Source organism: Syngnathus floridae, chromosome 14 (assembly GCF_059516105.1).
Source record: "Syngnathus floridae isolate MCC-2025c chromosome 14, RoL_Sflo_1.0, whole genome shotgun sequence".
NCBI classification, from domain to species: domain Eukaryota; kingdom Metazoa; phylum Chordata; class Actinopteri; order Syngnathiformes; family Syngnathidae; genus Syngnathus; species Syngnathus floridae.
Window position 1 is genome coordinate 11821383 of NC_142426.1, and position 18032 is coordinate 11839414.

The 18032-nt window shown below is 41.1% G+C and overlaps 3 protein-coding genes across 5 annotated transcripts in view; 1 reads left to right on the forward strand and 2 right to left on the reverse strand.

Moving 5' to 3' along the window:
• Positions 1-118: 118 nt before the first annotated feature.
• ccdc24 (coiled-coil domain containing 24) lies at positions 119-10837 on the reverse strand. 2 transcript variants are annotated; one of them, XM_088395700.1, is made up of 9 exons: positions 10091-10837; positions 9530-9697; positions 6554-6717; positions 3921-4013; positions 3745-3843; positions 2156-2210; positions 1450-1513; positions 1227-1323; positions 119-874 (listed from the first exon to the last, which is right to left on the reverse strand). In XM_088395700.1, exons 2-9 carry the CDS (start codon positions 9677-9679, stop codon positions 601-603), a joined length of 996 nt encoding a protein of 331 aa, XP_088251826.1. In that variant the 5' UTR covers positions 9680-9697; positions 10091-10837; the 3' UTR covers positions 119-600. The 2 variants fall into 2 exon arrangements, with proteins under 2 accessions (XP_088251826.1, XP_088251825.1); XM_088395699.1 differs by having other exon boundaries at positions 119-946; positions 10091-10829.
• Positions 10340-12973, forward strand: LOC148387802 (von Willebrand factor C domain-containing protein 2-like). Its single transcript, XM_088395701.1, has 3 exons — positions 10340-10938; positions 11633-11762; positions 12069-12973. Exons 1-3 carry the CDS (start codon positions 10585-10587, stop codon positions 12254-12256), a joined length of 672 nt encoding a protein of 223 aa, XP_088251827.1. The 5' UTR covers positions 10340-10584; the 3' UTR covers positions 12257-12973.
• Positions 12974-13450: 477 nt separating this feature from the next.
• b4galt2 (beta-1,4-galactosyltransferase 2) overlaps positions 13451-18032 on the reverse strand; it is a 40058-nt gene continuing 35476 nt past the window's right edge. For both annotated transcript variants that reach the window (XM_088396892.1, XM_088396893.1), the window contains exon 8: positions 13451-16388. In XM_088396892.1, coding sequence (XP_088253018.1) covers positions 16238-16388 — 151 coding nt within the window. In that variant the 3' untranslated portion in view covers positions 13451-16237. The remainder of the gene's footprint in view (positions 16389-18032) is intronic.

An 18032-nucleotide genomic window follows, 5' to 3' on the forward strand; every position in this document is an offset into this window, starting at 1 on the left:
CTGTTATTTTTTCACTTCCGGATTTAACAGCCCGGGTGTGACGCAACGAACAAGAGCGGCGGCGATTGGTTAATTAGTGCAGTTGGTCCCCCTTTCCCCCCCCCCCAAATCCAGTAAATTATTTTGCTTTTTATTCATTTTGATTTGAGTAATTTGTGTAAAATGTTGTAATTTGCTTAGTAGAGCCCAGCACCGAATGCTGCGAGGACAATTTTTCTTCTTCGTAAACACACATTTTTAGGGAACCAAACATGAACAAAAACTTCCCAGATTATGCACATGCACTTTAAACTCGCCATACAATGTACAATGAAGTGGGTCTGCAGCGCTCCTCACCCCAGAGTGAACTTCCAGAAGAAAAGTCTTGGATGATATCAGCTCGATGGCTGAGTTGTCATCCTTGCGGAAGTGACTGGGTGGTAAACACTTGTTCAAAAAGTCCATGTTTGCCTTGAGATCACACACGGACTACCACTGACGGACACACACAACGGCTTCTTTTCTATTGGCTCACATCTTGTCCACACTTAGCCTTGTTCTACTGTAACTGCAATCTTTCACTGCACAAAGTGTTTCAGATAACTTTCTTAAATTCATAAATCACCCAGGCTGGAGATACTGTGTGGGGAAGAAGGGTGAGCTATCTGCGGTGGTGAGAAGACGCCAGAGGAAATCGGAGTCATCTTCCTCCAAGCGCGAAGGCTCCATCACCACCGGGTCGCTGGCGGTGGTCTTAAGGCGGACTTTTCTGTGTCGAGACGCTGTCGTGGCACTTTTATGCTGATGGGAAGTCCTTGGGGTGTTCTCCAAACTGTCAATCGGCTTTAGAGCGCCACAAAAGTTCACGTGAGGTGGAGCGGAGGGAGGATGTGGCCTTCGGAAAGAGGTAGGAGTTAATGTGTACAAAGTTTTATCAGAGTTCTTTTGTCCTGTTGACAGTCTGCACCTGAACACCACAGTGACGGGAAGAAAAAAACACAAATCGACATCAGTGAATTATTTATTTAGGTAAAAAAGTAGTCGTGGGTATAGGAAGTGATCGCATAAGTCTGATGTCATGAAGATGATCATGATAACAGGATATATTGCAGGCTTGAATTTAGGACTTTTATAGACCTCTTCCGTTAAATTTAATGTCTCTCCTTCACGAGGAATGGGAGAGATGGGATGTATTATGATTTAAGCAAAAATGACTACTTCCTATATCCACAATCGCCCATACTTACCTATAGGTTGGCCTCACAGGCTTCTCCGCCACATGTGAGGGAGGCGAGGGGTAAAGCTCAAAGTCTTTTTGAATAGCCCCTCTTAGTTCTTTCAATTCTAAAAAAAAAGAAGTTCAGAGCATTAAAATCATTTTTTTCACCGTACATGAGACTCAATCCCAGCCAACAGCGTCAATGCGCCCCTAGATGGTAGCATTGGCCCAAATGTTCCTCCAGCACGAACCTGCAAGGGTTGGTTCACTATTGACCCCCTCAGCCTCACTCCTGCACTGCTTTTTGATCATTTCCTGAAAATCACACAATATAAATGTTAATTGCACACACAGCAGTATGATCTGTGACTACAGAAGACAGTAGTACATGGTAAATATACTAAAATGATCCGAGGTCTTTGGAAAGAGCAAGAGGAAGCTAATGGGCTAAAAATAACAAACAGGGAGACAGGAGAGGAATTTATGCATGTGACCACTAAACGCTTAAACAGACGTATTCCATCATAATCTTCGCTCAAAAAGTCACGGTCAGCGCAAATGGAAACCACCGTGTGTATGTGTGTGCTGATTGAACTATATTACATGCACACAAGCAAACATTTCAAATATAGACATTAGATTGAAAAAAAACGCAATATATTTTTTCCCTAGTGGGACTCGAACTTTGGCTACATCTTGCCTTAATAAATCATAAACGGGTCGAGTACGTCAACATGACAGTCGTGTGTTGCCTTTAGCTAGCGGAGGTCGGAAGCATGTAACAATGCAGTCATGTGAGGCACCAGAGGAAAAAAAGCATACTTTTTACATTATGAATTGATGCCGGTTTCATATGGCTCACAGCAATACGGTAAATATGACTCCTGACCACACATAGTTGAAGGATTTTGGGATTAAAAGAAAAGAGGATTAAAGATCAACTTCATCCTTTCTTACCTGTATGTGCTGTACTTTTGCTTTCAGTGCGGTACATTCTTCAGTTAGGATAGACCTGCAAATGTTTACAATGGTAGTTTAGCTTGGAAAAAATGGGGAGGTAGCAGGTACAGGTAATACATGTGTTGGCCACCTAGGGGCAGTGTGGTGCGATGCATACGTTAAGTATACACAATGATATTGGAGAAGAAATTTGCAATTGAGCTTGATTACTATAGAGAAGAAATCTGCAATTGAGCTCGATTACTATAACAATTTTTTTACAGCTTAGGAAGAATATGTATACCTTTAAGTAATGTTATGTTACTTTTTGTGTCTGAGTTACCACAGTGTTTGCGTGTGTGTGAATTGTTATTTGAAGGGATGTCACCCCTGGAGATTGATGCTAATGTCCTGTTAGCATGTCTATGGGATTTTACATTGACTTTAGCATCAGTGCTGGTGATACTCTTAAAATGAAACCTTTCTTGATGCAAATGATTAGCACCGATAATTATGCATCAATGTGGTGTGTGTGTGTGTGTGTGTGTGTGTGTGAGTGCCTGCTTTAGTAGATTCAACCACAAAATTATAGAAATGGGTAGGAAGGTGTCTCAGTAGATAATCAGGGGAGGTAGGAAGGTATTTTTGCAGTAAGGCATAGAGGTAGCTACGTCATGTAGATGACAGGAAAATCTTTTCAAAGACTAAAGACATTCTGCGGTTGTTTTTCATCAGAAATCCATGGAGACAAAAGCTACAATCTAGGTCAAGAAGGAAACTGCAGGTCCCCAGTCACACTATAAATGAGTCTCTATTAAAAAGTTGCACACAGGCAGGAGAAGACAGCCTAACAAAGCAAGGACAAATACAGTAAGTCGTTTTCCCGAGGAAGCGGTCGTCCTTCTCGAGTTACATAAGCACGTTTGCTGTCCAGGGTCCAGCTCTGGATGCACTTTTCTCACAATGGACTCTTTTGTTCTGCTCAAGTCAGGAAATGGAGGAGAGAAAGCGCGGGAGGGAGAAAGGAGAGGGGGGAACAGGCTCACTTCCAAGGTAGCCTCATTGACCGCACCGCGACACGCGGGATGGAGGAAGAAAAGGAAGGATGGAGAGTGAAGGAGGCGAGAAAAGGGGAAATGCTGTCTGGGACAGCTGTGGGGGGAATTGAGGCAAGAAAACGGGTTGACACTCTGCTCGGTTTTTAACAAGCAATTAAGTCCAATAAAAATAAAAACACAAGATGCTTTGACTGAATGTTTTCCTGACTCTTCCAAACATCAGTCTTACGTTTACAATCTCCACAACGTAAAACTACAACAGATGTGCAGCATGAGAAAATCAAAGTGTTGAAAATATTTGGGCTTAGTATTTTTTTTTTTTTCTCAATGCATTTCAATTGGTGTAAATGATATGCACATTTTCATCATTCAGGTGCCGGTCCAGCATGAAGCTAATGATGTTTAGGCAGCATGAGAAAAAAAACACACACTGCACTGACCTTCTGTGGTCATGTCAGGACTGTTTATAACTCAAAAATAATGAGTAGTCCAAAGTAAATTTTCATCCACTTTATTGCTTTCTTAAGGGCGAACTACTTTGCGACTTACTTTAGATGTTGAACCACGCTGTTGATGTCGATGATATTCAGCTTGTCCTTCATCGCTTCAATCTCTTCTTCGACGCTCAACTGGTTGGAAGGGAGTGGGCTTCCAGACACAAACGCAAAGGTAAGGTGAGAGTTACATAGTGAGAGGTATTGTACGGCCGTGTCGCTCGCCCACACCTGAGTTCATCTTTGGGCTTGTTGATGTCAAGGCGACCCAGGGCAAAGTTCACAGTCTTGGCGTTGTAACGACTTAAGAACTCCTCATCGTGTCTGCAACGACAAGACAACATCTGCTACTTCATGGTGCAATAATAGAGAATCCCGGCCATGATTACGAACCTTGTAAACATTAACATGAACCTGAGAATGGAAAAGTTGAACAGTGGCATCATATATTCAGGGAACTCCTTGGGGGAGGAAAACAAAGTAACTAAAGCAGGCAGCCACAGGCGAGCCAACAGCCTGCTAGCTTTTATTGTCCCTGCATTAGAGAAAATGAGTATTTTCTACCCGTAGACAAATCACGCAGATGCTGACTGGTGTGTGTGCGAGAGAGAGAGAGAGAAAGGATGGCTGGCTCGGGCATCAGGACCACACAGGAGGAGTCCAATAAGATAAATCAGTTGACTTTTATAAGGCACCCCCCGCATACACTCTCATAGAAATGGCTCCAATCACAATAAAAAAATGTGACATTTGCCGCCCACGGCTCCCGCGGGCATGACGTCAAGCAACTCAGTGGTGTTGGCCTTTGCCCCAACTGCTACTGGGAAGCAGTCCGGGTAATTATATTGCGCCTCTATACAACATATAGGCCCCACCAGGAAAAAGATTATTAGCGTTTTGAAGATTCGCTTGCATTGCTTGATACTTTTACAATGACAGAATATTGAACTGACCTTAATGGCAAAAAAAATGAAACACTGTATTATCTTATATGGGTCAGTTTTACCAATATTCCTCAGTTTATGAATATGAGTGTGTACTTATAGACACACACAAAGATGTACAGTGATACTAGTAAAAAAAAAAAAAAAAATCAAATGGGGGACAAGATCTGTGCTGGCACAGCCTATGGGGCATCACTATATTCTGGCAAAGATTCCCACAGTAAATAACAATGAACTAGATTTTCCCCCAGTCAATGGGGACTTTATGTAATTTCAGCCTTGGAAGTGCACAAAGCTGTCTGGAACCATGTGGAGGAGTAAGTTTTCATTTTATAGTGGAAAAAAAATCACACTGAAACAATTTTGAAAGTAACTTCTGAAAATCCAATCAGATCTGCTCAACCTTGAACTGCTTCAGGGCAAAATTTTTTTTTTAACTGAAAATAGATTAAAAAATGCCAAGCAAAAGTACATTATAGAGACAAACAACAATTCACATTTATAGAAAATTCAGAGCCTATAATGCACCTAAGAATCGCGTTGCTGAGGTTTCCTCCATCTCAGCCATGACCATAATGAGGAAAAACACTATTAGAAAAAAATGCATGGATGGATGAATGATAGACAGATCAATTAAAAAAGTTGTGTCCTCAATTGAAAAGCTGAATGGACACAGTTAAAAAAAAAAAGGAAAAAGCAATAGGAAGGAAGTCAGGCAATTGACAGGCAATAAATAGTCGCACAATGAGTAAAAGGAAAACGAGAGAACAATATGTTGGGCTATTCGAGAAGGGGTACATAGGGCAACATTCCTGCCAGCAACAATTTAGTTGCCAGGAGAATGACTAACACGCACTAGCAAACACACACACACACACTGAGCAGGTTTACAACGCTCTTCTATGTTTTCCAATAAAAGCCATTTGCTTGCCAAGAACTAGTTGCCCGTCGAATGCCCTGAGATTAGTGGGAGAAATTAAAAAGTAAACAGCAATTAGGATGTTTTATAACCGCTCCTTAGATTTTTACAACACTGAAAACAATGCCTTCATAAAAAATAAAATAAATAAAAGACCCAAAGTATCAAGGATGTCAGCGTGAGCACTTAAAAAGCTGCACCAAACGTTTCTTCACTTATCACAGCCAAACACCATTTTGAGGATGTGTTTTTAGCCGGCCACTTAGCGCATTCCCGTATATTCAATCCAATAAATTAACATGACGCCTCTAAAATCCAGCGCTATAGTAAGTGATTTATTGGATAGCAACAACTTTGCTCCTACACTTTGTGTCTCCTTTGCACCTAAGAAAAAAGCAAAGTGTAGCGTCTATCTTGTTGAAAAATACACAGTGGTCACAGAAATAACTGCTGGCGAGAATAAAGTCTGCCCATAAAAATGTTGACAGTCTACAAATGGAGACTTTTTTTGGGACTTAGTTTTTTTTTTTCTTTTCACAAGTCACTTGAATTCTCAACTGTATGGAACTATGTCTACTGTGAATATTGAGGGACTCTGTTATGTTCTAGAGATGATTTGCTACATTTGGCACAAGGAGCTTTGGACATGTGCACCATACGATAACGTCTCAAGACTATCAAGGCGAAATGTTTCTCACTCATGGGTCTGTAAAACTGAATAATGTAGTTAATCATTGTTTGGATTAAAGTGGAAAAAAATGTGAGCAGATTCTACATAAGAACAACAAATTACAACGTGAGCTGTGTATGAAAAACAATGATCAATTTAGTAAAGTTAAATAAAACAGAAACTAAAATGAAAAGTGGGAAAAATATATGAATAATAGTCACCTAATGTCATTATTCCTAGATGTTACCAATATAAAGAAAATCACAGGAAATTATTTTCCAATTTTTTGGGGGTGAAAAGAGGCAGCTTGTGAGTGACAATGTACACCAACCTTCCCTGCCTGAGGAATTTCTCTTGGAGATTCTCCAGCAGCATCCTGACCTCGGCCCTCACCAGCTCCTTGATCACCGGCGGGTCGGCCAGGGGGGCCTTTGAACGGGAGAACTGGGCCCCACCCTGTTGGCTGTCCTGCCATATTTTGTACCACATGACTGCCTGTGAAAGCGAGCACAGAGTGACGAGCGACGTTGGCATCCATCAATCAGCACAAATCCAATGGCTTCAGTACTCTCACTATTGTAGTTAACTGATAGATAAAAAAAGACAATAATTACATTTGTAAAGCAATCGTAGGCTAATTAGTCACTCGTGTGAGATCAAATGGAGCCCGAATCAGTCAATCAAAACAGTTCCGATGGAACGACTTGTGCTTTGGAAACAAATCTTTTGTCAATCACAACCAACCCCTTTCAGTAAAGAGAGAAACACATGTTTGTGTGTTCAGCTTTGACAGCGAACACATCAACACATGGCCCGTGATTGCGGCTTCCTTTGTGAGCCCTTGGCTGGAAAGCTGAGTGTTTATGTTAACGGCTTCATGGCTCAAAGGCTGACGAGTGGATTTTCTTTCGCCCTCTAACTCCATCCTTCCTTCCTTCCTTCTGCAGTACAACAGTTGATCTAACGCAGGAGCTATTTTAAGGGGAGCGCTGTAATAGGTTTGTGAATATTATTTTTGTCCGCAGTGGGATGATTAGAAGGGAGCAAGAAAGTAGTCTCGCCCAAGCAAATCAAAGCGCAACAGACATTGTAAAAGACATTGTGGAACTTCGACGGAGGGGAGGAGCCGCTCGATACCTTTCACGCCTGTGCATGGAAACAAGGCTGCAGTCACAGGCAGAGCATCCATGAATCCATTTTTTATAATGTTGTCTGCCAATTAAATGTGTAACAATTAGATTGCTAACTTGCTCGCTGTAGTTTTCTCATGCTCGAATTTTTTTTTTTCTGAATATTTTCAACAGCATTCTCGAGGACAGTGTTTGGCCCTAAGTAGGAAACAAGATTTCCTGAGCCGGCCATCACCTCACATTGTCTGTGCTAAACAACATATACATAATTTTCTCGACAACAACATTTGAGTTTTCCATTCTTATCAAGAGGAGGATGAGCCTCTTTTAAGCTGTCATGCCGCCCCCCTGACTCGCTGAGCCACTCTCTGTATTCATGCATGTCTATGTATGTGCGTGTGTGTGTAAGCGTGTATGATTTGCATATGAACTGATTCCCCCTGCATCGTTCTAATTTGATTTCCCTTCTCCAGGCCTTTAATCGTCGCCAATTATCGTCTTTTGAATGTGAAAGGCCATTAAATTTGATTATATAATTGAGGATCTAATATGCCCTCGATTGTGTGTGCGCGAGCGCCAGGGCTATTTAGTTTGGCATTTTTCATTATAGTTTTTTTTTCTGTTGGTTTTTAAATTCAGTTCACAAGACGTGTCTGGTGTTTGGAATGAGACATTTTTTTTTTATGCCTCGTAGGGAGAGATTTTTTTTGAAGGGTAAATCTATCACAATCCTCAACATCACACAGGGGCCACATATTAAGTTGTGTGAGGGTGATGACTTTTGTTTTTTTCAGAACATTTAAGAGTTGCTTGTTTTTCACCTAAAGAGAGCTCTCTGGTTTTTGTGTTGATCACACCACTTTACATGTTTGTGGACAGGGGGTGGGAGCAAAACCTTGAGACCGGAATGGACCGGCCTTGCGGGAGTTCTCACAAACTTTCCAACAGCCAGCATACTTTTTTTGCTTATTAAAGATGACTTTGTAATTCGTGCATCAGATCCCTGAGCACTTCTCTCATATTTATATTTTGACTTCAGTCTAGCAGCATTAAGTAATTGGCCTCGCTGTTCCAATACTTTTGCAAAAGAGCGTTTTCTAAGCCCTTGTGGGTTAAATGCTTTTGCGGGTTTGATAACAGCAGTTCTGAGGCGTGATTTGTTTTTAGAGTTTCATGGTTGGCTAGATCAAATGTTATCGTAGGTTCACCACCCCAGCTCTGGCAGTTTCCAATTTTCGGTTCCTCGAAGGAAAAGAGGGGTCTTTTCCTTTGATCCGTCATCCGAAGTGACCCCAACCCACTTATATCAAGACTTGTCATCAGTACAGCAAATCTGTCTTGAGTGGGGTCGACAAGCCAAAGCTGAGGGAGAGTTCAGCGGGCCCTTGTGTAAATATTGATGTCTGGCCGGCTTACATTTGGATGGCGGTGCCACTTTTAACCCAGTTTGGCTTTTATTAGGCAGTCTGGGACTTGTAATTGCTGAGAATAAGCGGCTCAACGAAGCTTCTTGCAAAAGTGTTTTTTTTTCCTTTTACTTTAACTGCCAGGACTGCTGAGGTGTGTAAAAGTTGATTCACTTGGAGAAGGAATCTTATTAAAAAACAGACACATATTCTCAAAGGACGATAAATAATTTGCCTTTTTTTTTTTTTTTAACTATAGTGTTCTAACAGAATTTACGGTGACAAAAAAAGCGCTCTGGCTGTTCACTACATTAGAAGCAATTTTCATTTTCTTTACGGCATATCATCACTAGTGTCACAGGTGAGCTGGAGCATAACCGAGCATGGAAATGTTTCCTCTGAGTAGTTTAATTTTATTTTAGTTTTATTAGGACAGAATGGAATGCATTTGTTGCAATTGTATGGTGCAGAAGGAAAGAAAATAGAATGCAAAAGAATTCAGATGTGACATTCTATCATAGTCAACACATGTTCGTTGGGAATGTTAATGTGGTCTTCAATAAAGCAAGATTTTGTCACAGTATGAACCCGGAACAATTCATCGGTACCTTCAAATACGAGTTTAATTGAGATGTCTTAATTTCTCTTAGCTTATCCGTACGGCACTAATATTAGCTGTTCATCGCAGAGGATAATGAATATGTGACTGTGAGCCCTGTTATGTTATTTATCTGCACGTCTTGCTGCACAATTTTTAAAAATTCTCATTACCTCTGCGTGTAGCTCTGTGTACGTGTCAACCAGCGAGGAGCCCAGCGTGGCATGAATCTTGGGCATCTCAGATCTTGGGACATGCTCAATAATCAGGCTCCACAGAGACGGACCCGGGGACCGAGGTTGGTTCCCGCTGGTAGACTGCATGTGGGTGGCAGTCTGTGGCTGAAGAAGAAAGAAAAACGAGTAAAGTGAGTAATGAGTAAAGTTACATGCATTGATGGAAGGTTTTGAATCATTCTTGAGCCTCTGCATTTTTAGGGTGTTTTACAGTATTTGTTGTCTTTATTTCTATGTTTGATTTTCACTTTATGTACAGCATTTTGTATCCAATTACGTTTGTTATAAAAGTGCTCTATAAATGAAATTGTTTGAGTAGTGTTGACTGTCAGGTAGCATTCAGAGTAGCTAGCCAATGCTAACAACAAACTTGACGTTGGTGACGTGTCTGCAGGCACAGTTCCTAACTTGACACAACCAAAATAAAATGATTTAAATGCATTGGAATGTATAATGCGTTTATTCCATAGGGTATGAAAAGTATTAAAAGACACCCACCGTCTATCTGCCCTGAGCACGACTCCGGTGGTATCCAAGGCTAACATGTCGGTTGCTATGGGGTGGAATCCTCGCGAGATCTCGTGATTGCGGCCTCTCAGGTGATTTCATGGCGAAAAATTCTTAGACCTCTAATACTGTCATATTACGTCAGACGCTGCCATCACTTTGATTGCGTCATTGTAAGGTCGTAGTGTTATAGAAGTGGGTTTAAAACGTCTTGAAAATGTTCACCAATGTCTCGCCCACAAATGGGGAGCACTTGGGGGAGGATACCGTATTCCTCCCCGATTGCCTCCACCCACTTTTCCACCGACGCTCCAGACATCAGACAGTCTCTTGGTGGAGCAAAGAGTTGGAACAAAGTCAACAAGTTTTTGCAACAATGTGACAAATATTCCAAGCAGGGTGAGAAAAAAAAAAAAAAAAAAAAAACAACAATCCACCCACCACTCAACCTTCCTGGACTACTCTCACAACTCTGATTGAGAACCATGTTGTCGAGCCAGCTCCTCTTGGCGATGCTCCTGTGCGCCCAGGCCGTCTTGGGCTTCTCGGTGGTCGGCCAGCAGCAGCAAGAGCAGCAGCAGCAGCCACCGCCGCAGGAGAGCACCTGCGAGGCCAACGGTAGCGTGTACTACGTAGGAGAGTGGTACTTCCTGGACTCGGACCAGTGCACTCAGTGCGAGTGCACGGCAGATGGCTCGGTGTGTTCCCGCACTGAGTGCACCAGCCTGCCGGCGGCGTGCATCCATGTGAGCCACTACCCCAGCGACTGCTGCCCTCGTTGCGAGAGAATCGGGTGCGAGTACCGGGGGGTGGTCTACGAACTGGGGCAAAACTTCCAGGTAAGCCTCAGAGCATCCTAGACCATGAAGTATAATCTTTCTTTTCTAAGGTTTCTTTAACATTTTGAATGTCAAGATTGAGACTCAATTAATGTCTAATTCAATAAATTAACATTTAAAAAACACCACGCATAAAGCTGTCGATTGAGTAGTTTTAAAATAATGTTAAATAGGTGTAAGGTATAAGATAATTCAGTATCAATTATAACAAAAGTGAAAATATTTTTTTACAATACGCCATTCAAAAATACTCCAAAATAAAACAATACATCTAAATAGGCAAAAGAAGTTAGGAAAAATGAATAAAAAAAACAAATATTGTGTTTCCAAAGCAAGAAAAAAATGAAAAGTGGAAACAAAAAATGACCATGCAAACTGGACCTACTTGGCACCTACCAGCAAATGGCGCCCCCTGTTGAAAGTGGGAGTCACCAGTCACTTCACTTGCATTATGATGCAGTATCATCCAGTGGTTCACAAACTGGAAAAAGTGTGAAAGCTTCATCACTGTGGATTTCTAACAGCATAGTATCTATTTAATACTATTAACATGAAGATAAATGAAAAATATAGCTTTTTTTATGGGGAGAAATTGTTAAGTCTGAGAGGCAAAGTGATGGACGCATTTCAGGTATTCATTTCAACATCAGTTTGGGTGCTGTGTGTAAATCCTCTTGACTTGTGTGTTTCCTAGCCAACCGAATGTGAGCAGTGCACGTGCGACAGCGATGGCATCGCCCGCTGTTTAGTGGCCGACTGCGCGCCCCCACCGTGCGTCAACCCCGTGTACCAGCCTGGCAAGTGCTGCCCCGAGTGCAAGGAGGGTGAGAGTCCACAGCCATTTTTCTAAATGTGGCATGAAAGATGACCAGCAAAAACAAGACTCGGAGTGATGTCTGGTGCAGTACCAAGTCTGACCTGTGAGAGGCAGCATGTTGCCACAGGGGGAAAGAAATATCACTAAACTTAACACAATAATTTAAAGTGCCAAAATGACACAATGGGTTACAAAAATCATGTTGGCCTTTGGTGATCAGAAGTTTGGGAAATACTCAGGTTTGACACAATTATTATGTGTGTCAAGACCAATGATGCTATGCATAATTAATTGGCCATTTTACTCCCACCAGGTCCAAACTGCTACCTGGACTCATCCCGCAGCCAAGTGATTCCCGCCGGTGAGCCTGTCTGGGTGGACTCGTGCACCAAGTGCCGTTGCCATGACGGCCAGGATGCCGGCTACTGGCAAGGCAACCGTCTGGCGACCTGCTCTCGCCTCAATAACTGCACGCCCGAGCAGTCTGAGACACAAAACTGAAATGATATGTCATCTTGACCAATGCACCAAAGACTTTGATGTTATAAAAAAAAAACTAAATACAGGCTTTATGGTAAAAATTTAGGATGAGCCTAAAATACACTCTCATAAGCGCAAATGAAGTCATCAGGAAAGGTTTCAGTGCAATTATTTCCCATCCTGACAATTAAAGCCAAACTAAACTAGAAAGTCACTCAGGCCTCACTGAAAATGATAAAAACACACCAGGTTCAAGCGTTACTGAACACATGCGTACCAAGGATTTCCCATCTAAGACATTCCTGCCATCTAGTGGTGATCGGTAATATAACAACTTAAAAAATGCCCATCCCGGTTGTAATCAGTGCCCATGGCTACGAACGGCAAGCAAGAACCTCTGCTCCTTTGAGAACCAGATTAAAATTTACATGCATCATTTGTCTGGCTGGCTAACTTACTCGTGTGAACCAAGTTGACTATCATTCACACCGACACCCCAACAATCTGTAACCAAGATTGACTTCGTTAAGCTATTGAGACCACATGTAAATTGTTTAGCAAAGCAATAAATCCAATTTTTAAGGCTTCCTAGCCGCATTATGCTTTGTTTTATGTCAGAACATGAATTTCTAAATGGCCTTGTTGAATGCAGTGTTGAGGAAATGACTGCCTGTGTAATTGCTCCATATGGAAATAAAAATACACTTTTCCTCACGTCATTAATGCTGTAACCAGAAAGCTTGAGTGGATAGCTCCTATTCAATCAAGCCTTGACATGAAGGTTCATTGATTGGATTGACTGAAATGCTGGTGCAATGCGATACCGCCGGGCTGAACAGGCTACAAAATTGTCTTCACCGGAGTAGCGTTTACCGTTACAAATCTCTGAGCAAGCATGAACCTCCTCCAAGGCAAATCATTTTACTAATACAATACTGGAAGGTACTGGAAGTAAAATTATTACAAAACCAAAGGTGCAGAAATATCACCAATAGCTTCAAAGAAAATATACATATTAGCAAAACATGCCATTTTTAAAATTATTACAATATAAATAAAATTGTGGAAGAAAGTCCATTGTAAAACAATCAAGAAGGGTGTTAAAACCTTTTTAGTGACAGTAAGTACTCTTGCGTGGAAATTAAAACAGGTCTGGAAGTACAAGAATATTTCCTAAGGCAGAAATGACATCAACAAATGACAGAATCATCATCATCAATCTTTAACCAGACATTTTATTGATTGTATAGAAAAATTAGTTTTGATATGACATAATGCATACTATATAAGATAACATTTTAACATTCAATGTACAAAAAAAAAAAAAAAAACAGCGTCTGGATTTAGAGTAGCTATTTTTTTATTTTAAAAGCGTCGACACAGGAAGTCCTCCCCGTACCGAGTAACGAAACCACGCAAGCACCTGAGGTGTGCTTGACCACGAGTACAGCTTCAATTCAAACATCAGAGCACTCAGAGTCCATTAGCAAACATGGAGCACTTCTCGTCACGTCACTGAAAGGAAAGGAAATGAATAGAATTGCAAAAATCCACCTTGGTGTAAAAGCACACTGGGGGCCGCTCGCGTCTGCCCTTTACTTCCATCAAATCCAATTAGGTTTGACTGATATGATGCAGTAAGCATGCTGAGTGCATCTTCTCATGACAACTTAGTACAAAAAATATGCAGCAATTAGTAAACATTGGATTATTTTTGGCATATTTATTTTTTAAGTGCCTGTACTTTACCTAAATACTAATTTTCACGCTTTTTTACTTTTACTCCCAAAATAAAGAGATATGAGTCTATAGTACTACTTTTACACAGGTATCTGAGCTTCTACTCATAAGCACATCGTGATGACTTACTGAATTGTAGTACTTTATTTCTTTTTTGACTAAATCCAATTAAATCCACAAGCGAAAATGTTGACTCATTTTATAAGTTTTTACACCGTCAGGTTTTTGAAGCCAATCAGCGAGTTTAAAAAAAAAAAAAACTGATCAGAAGATGGAACAATCTATTTTAAAAACGTTTTTGTTTATTATATAGTCGCATATAACTCATGGCAGCTGCAACTGAACACAATAAGTGAAGCGCCAGAGCCCCACCAATCTCCGCCGCGTCAACGTCGGCCACTAGCGTCTGCTGGACAACATGGCCTGGCAATAAGAGACAGTCCAATAAATTTCCACTAATGCTAAGTAAAATATCGTTTGGATCTTTCGGTCTGAGTGTACGCTGGCGCGTCTTGCTGCCGCTACTCACCGGCTGTTTTTACTGCGTTTACTATATCTGATTGACATTTGTTTTTAACTCTCTGTAAAGTGACCTTGAGTGACCTGAAAGGTGCTTCTAAATAAAATGTATTCTAGGTTTTTGTCGCATTTATAAACGGAACCATTTAATGACTTTCTAACATTTGATATCGCCTCATAACCCAAATCAAGTCCAGAGGCGGGTGATTGTATTTGGCTGCTCTTGGTGCCACTAAAGCCTGCAGTGAGATTTGTAAGGAGGACAGAAAAGGTCAATGACACCGTGCAAAGGCATTCAAAGGTGATAAAACTAAAAAAACACAACAAAACAAAAACCTGTACAAAAAAGGGAAGACAGTGTGAATGTGCGTGCGTGCGCTAAACAGGCGAATCATCATCTCACCTTTACAAAAAAATAAAATAAACAACAACCTTGAGGCGAAGATAAGCGTACGGAACTGATTCCCCCCACCCTTAGACTCGTCAAAGTAGAAACTAAAGGAGAAAAAACATGTTTTGGTTTACAGTTCATGATTTAAATGTCATTTAATTAATAGAAAATAACTACTGAAGGCATCAGCTCGGTGGAAATATATGTAACAGTATGATGTGTCAAAACTGCAACAAAAGGAAGATTACAGCATTAAAAACACTTGGATATACCAAATGTGGACACGACCACGTGCTCGCAGTAACAAAACAAAACAAAAATGTTGAAAAACTGATAAGGCTCATTGTTTCTGCTACCCTACGATATGATGAGTATTCAAAATGGCCGCCTCATGATAACAAATGCTCACTACCGACATTGCGAGCTTAGTATTGACTAGGCATGGCCTGGTTACCAGTTTCAAGGTATACACGTACCTGTATATAGGAAAGAAAGCTAAAATAAAATAAATTAAATTCAAACGCATGAAGCCAATCAGTCAAAATAAGAATATGGCAAAATAAACCAAAATATTAAATGACGTGGTGATCCTGTGTTTAAATTTCGGAGGAACATGGGTAAGCATTCCTCACATCACATCAAATCAAATCAGATCATAATTAGAACAATACAAGCTGAGTCATTTGCTGTATCTATCAGTCATCAGGGTCCATCCTCAGTGATTCCATCTTCAACTCCCCACCACAGCTACAACGTATAATCATGATGCCCACCTTGCTCCAAGAAGTTTCAGACTCGACATTTCCCCAAAATAACAAAGAAAAAAAGAATAATGTCCCAGCAGAGTCCCGGTGAGGGATGCGGGCACGATACATTCATTCGTAAATGCCAGAGGCTTTGATTTGGGAGTATTTTCGACTCGCATGGGATAATGTACATACGGGAGTCGGATAAAAAGTAGCGTTTAACGCACGCCTGTCGTACGCTAATTCTTTCGTGAACACCGTCTGTGATTTCGATATATCGCTCCCCGTCTTGCAGGTCGCCTCATAAATCTTTACCATCTAGGCTTTTGCTGTTGGGGTCTCAAAACTTCTCTGGCCACATTGTGGTCCTCCCATCGTTCATTTTAACGAGTTTTGCCATTTTGGGACATTTTAGCCTTGAGGTCTATATCAGTCCATCAAACTCCTGCTTTGTGTCATTCGTCAAATTTTGGTCCTTCCATTCCAATGTTGTCCAGAAGCTTAGAAGAACAAGTCAATGTGTAAAAAAAAAAAAAAGATTCCACTCCTTGATGTGCTTGTAACTTCCTTGGTGCGTCCATCCTAATCCCAACCTACCTTGAGTCTCTATCCCTTGAAAGGCCGGGGCGGCGGTTTTCCGATCTCTACTGAAATGTTAGTGTACAGCGGGTACCTTTTGATCTGCACCAGTCGGTAGGTGAGCGAGCTGATGCCGTCCTTTTTCATGGTGTTCTTGGTGTTTTGGATTTTATTGAATCTGGATGAAGAGAAGAAGAAGATCCAATTAGAAGACAATCGTAGAGTGGTGCCTTGAGACCCGAATAATGAATTGCTGATTGGGTCTCAACAAAGTTGCCGTCTTGAAAAGCACAACAATCGGAACCGGAAATGGCGATTGTTTTGGGACACAATCCGACACAGCTTTGAGAAGCGAGTGTGTCGTTGCACTGGCTGGGGTTCAACGCTTGCATCACAAGTGGTCCTTACGTGGGAAATTGGCGGCGATGGAAGCGCACAAGACGGACGGGAATTGAGCGGCATAATGCCGAGCAGCTGCTGATGCAACCTCAACCAACAGAAAAAAGGCTGTCGTGCTGGTTGAATTTTCTTGGTTTTTTGGGCGGATGGCTAATCAGCAAGGAACAATGTGTTCTGTTTGAGCGATATCTGCATTAGGACATGTTTTATTTGTTATTGTTTTGGTCAGGAGCTCAGAAATATTGCAAATATTGGATTGTTTAACATTGTTTTTTTTCATTGGCTTGTTATCTGGATTTTATTTTGTATTTCATAGTTCAATTTTATATTTTATATTTCATATTTTATGTTTTATATTTTGTATTTTATGTTTTATGTTTTATATTTTATATTATTTATTTTATTTCCACTTGTTTTCAGCTGTTTTTTGTGTGTGTTGGTTACCAGGATTATACACAAACTACCAGATGCGGGAATCTGCAGTATTTTTCTTGAAAAGCAAGACACAGCGAGATAAAAATAGAATTACGTGAGAGGATTGACACTTCCATCTCAACGGGGTTGGGGGTGGCAGGGATGTGAGGATTGGTGGTGGTGGTGGTGGGGGGCAAATTCCGTAGAGCAAAATGAGGCCCGCATGACAGAGAAGAAAAATGAAGGCTGGATGAACTTGTAGATAAAATTATATTTGAGCGGGGAAAAACTGACAGATGGATGGAGCAAGATATGCTGATATTAAAAAATCATGAAATCTTCAGATAAGTCCGTCATTGAGCACGTAGATTAAAGTCATTGACTAATCCCCCAACGTTACATATAGAGAATATTAGATGCCCTCAATTTGTAAGCCGTGAACCCACTCCGATAAAGGTTTATTTTAATTTAACGTACATCCGAGACATATCATTAGGTACAATGCAATCTCCTCAGCTCCGTATAAAGATCTGCTTTAGAAGTTCACTCAGTAGCCTGATGCATCCTAACTGAGCTAAAAGCTCTGTTGTCTCACTGGTGATGCAACTAAATCGCCCTAATCGACGACACCGAGGGCAAAAAAAAAAAAGACAATAAAATCCATGTGCAAACACGCAGAGGCTGACAGGGTATGAAGTCATATTGGACATAAGTAATTGATCTGGATAATTGTGTGTGTGTGTTTGTGTGCATGTGATGAATACACCTTTTTCTCCCGGGCACTAGCCCGACATCTCATCGTTATGCTTCACCATGGCCGACAGACTCGGTGAATAGACTCTTGTTTGAGCGAACACATGATTGTGTGTGCAAGATACAGCACGCTGGCAATATTAATATTTCCTATATTTTGTATTCAGAAAAATCTTAGAGGACCACACATCAAGAGCCACTCCGTAAAAATATAAAAATATGCATCATTTAGTTTGTCCCATATTCAATCTCATAA

Excerpts from the sequence above, each read along its gene's own strand:
- ccdc24 (XM_088395699.1), bottom strand. The coding sequence starts at position 9,679 with ATGCAGTCTACCAGCGGGAACCAACCTCGGTCCCCGGGTCCGTCTCTG. Across the intron at positions 2,211-3,744 it reads AGCGTGGTTCAACATCTAAA|GTCTATCCTAACTGAAGAAT; the intron begins GTAAGTCGCAAA and ends AAACATTTGCAG. Across the intron at positions 947-1,226 it reads CCTGTGAGGCCAACCTATAG|GTGCAGACTGTCAACAGGAC; the intron begins GTAAGTATGGGC and ends TGTGGTGTTCAG.
- LOC148387802 (XM_088395701.1), top strand. The coding sequence starts at position 10,585 with ATGTTGTCGAGCCAGCTCCTCTTGGCGATGCTCCTGTGCGCCCAGGCC. Across the intron at positions 10,939-11,632 it reads AACTGGGGCAAAACTTCCAG|CCAACCGAATGTGAGCAGTG; the intron begins GTAAGCCTCAGA and ends TGTGTTTCCTAG. Across the intron at positions 11,763-12,068 it reads CTGCCCCGAGTGCAAGGAGG|GTCCAAACTGCTACCTGGAC; the intron begins GTGAGAGTCCAC and ends TACTCCCACCAG.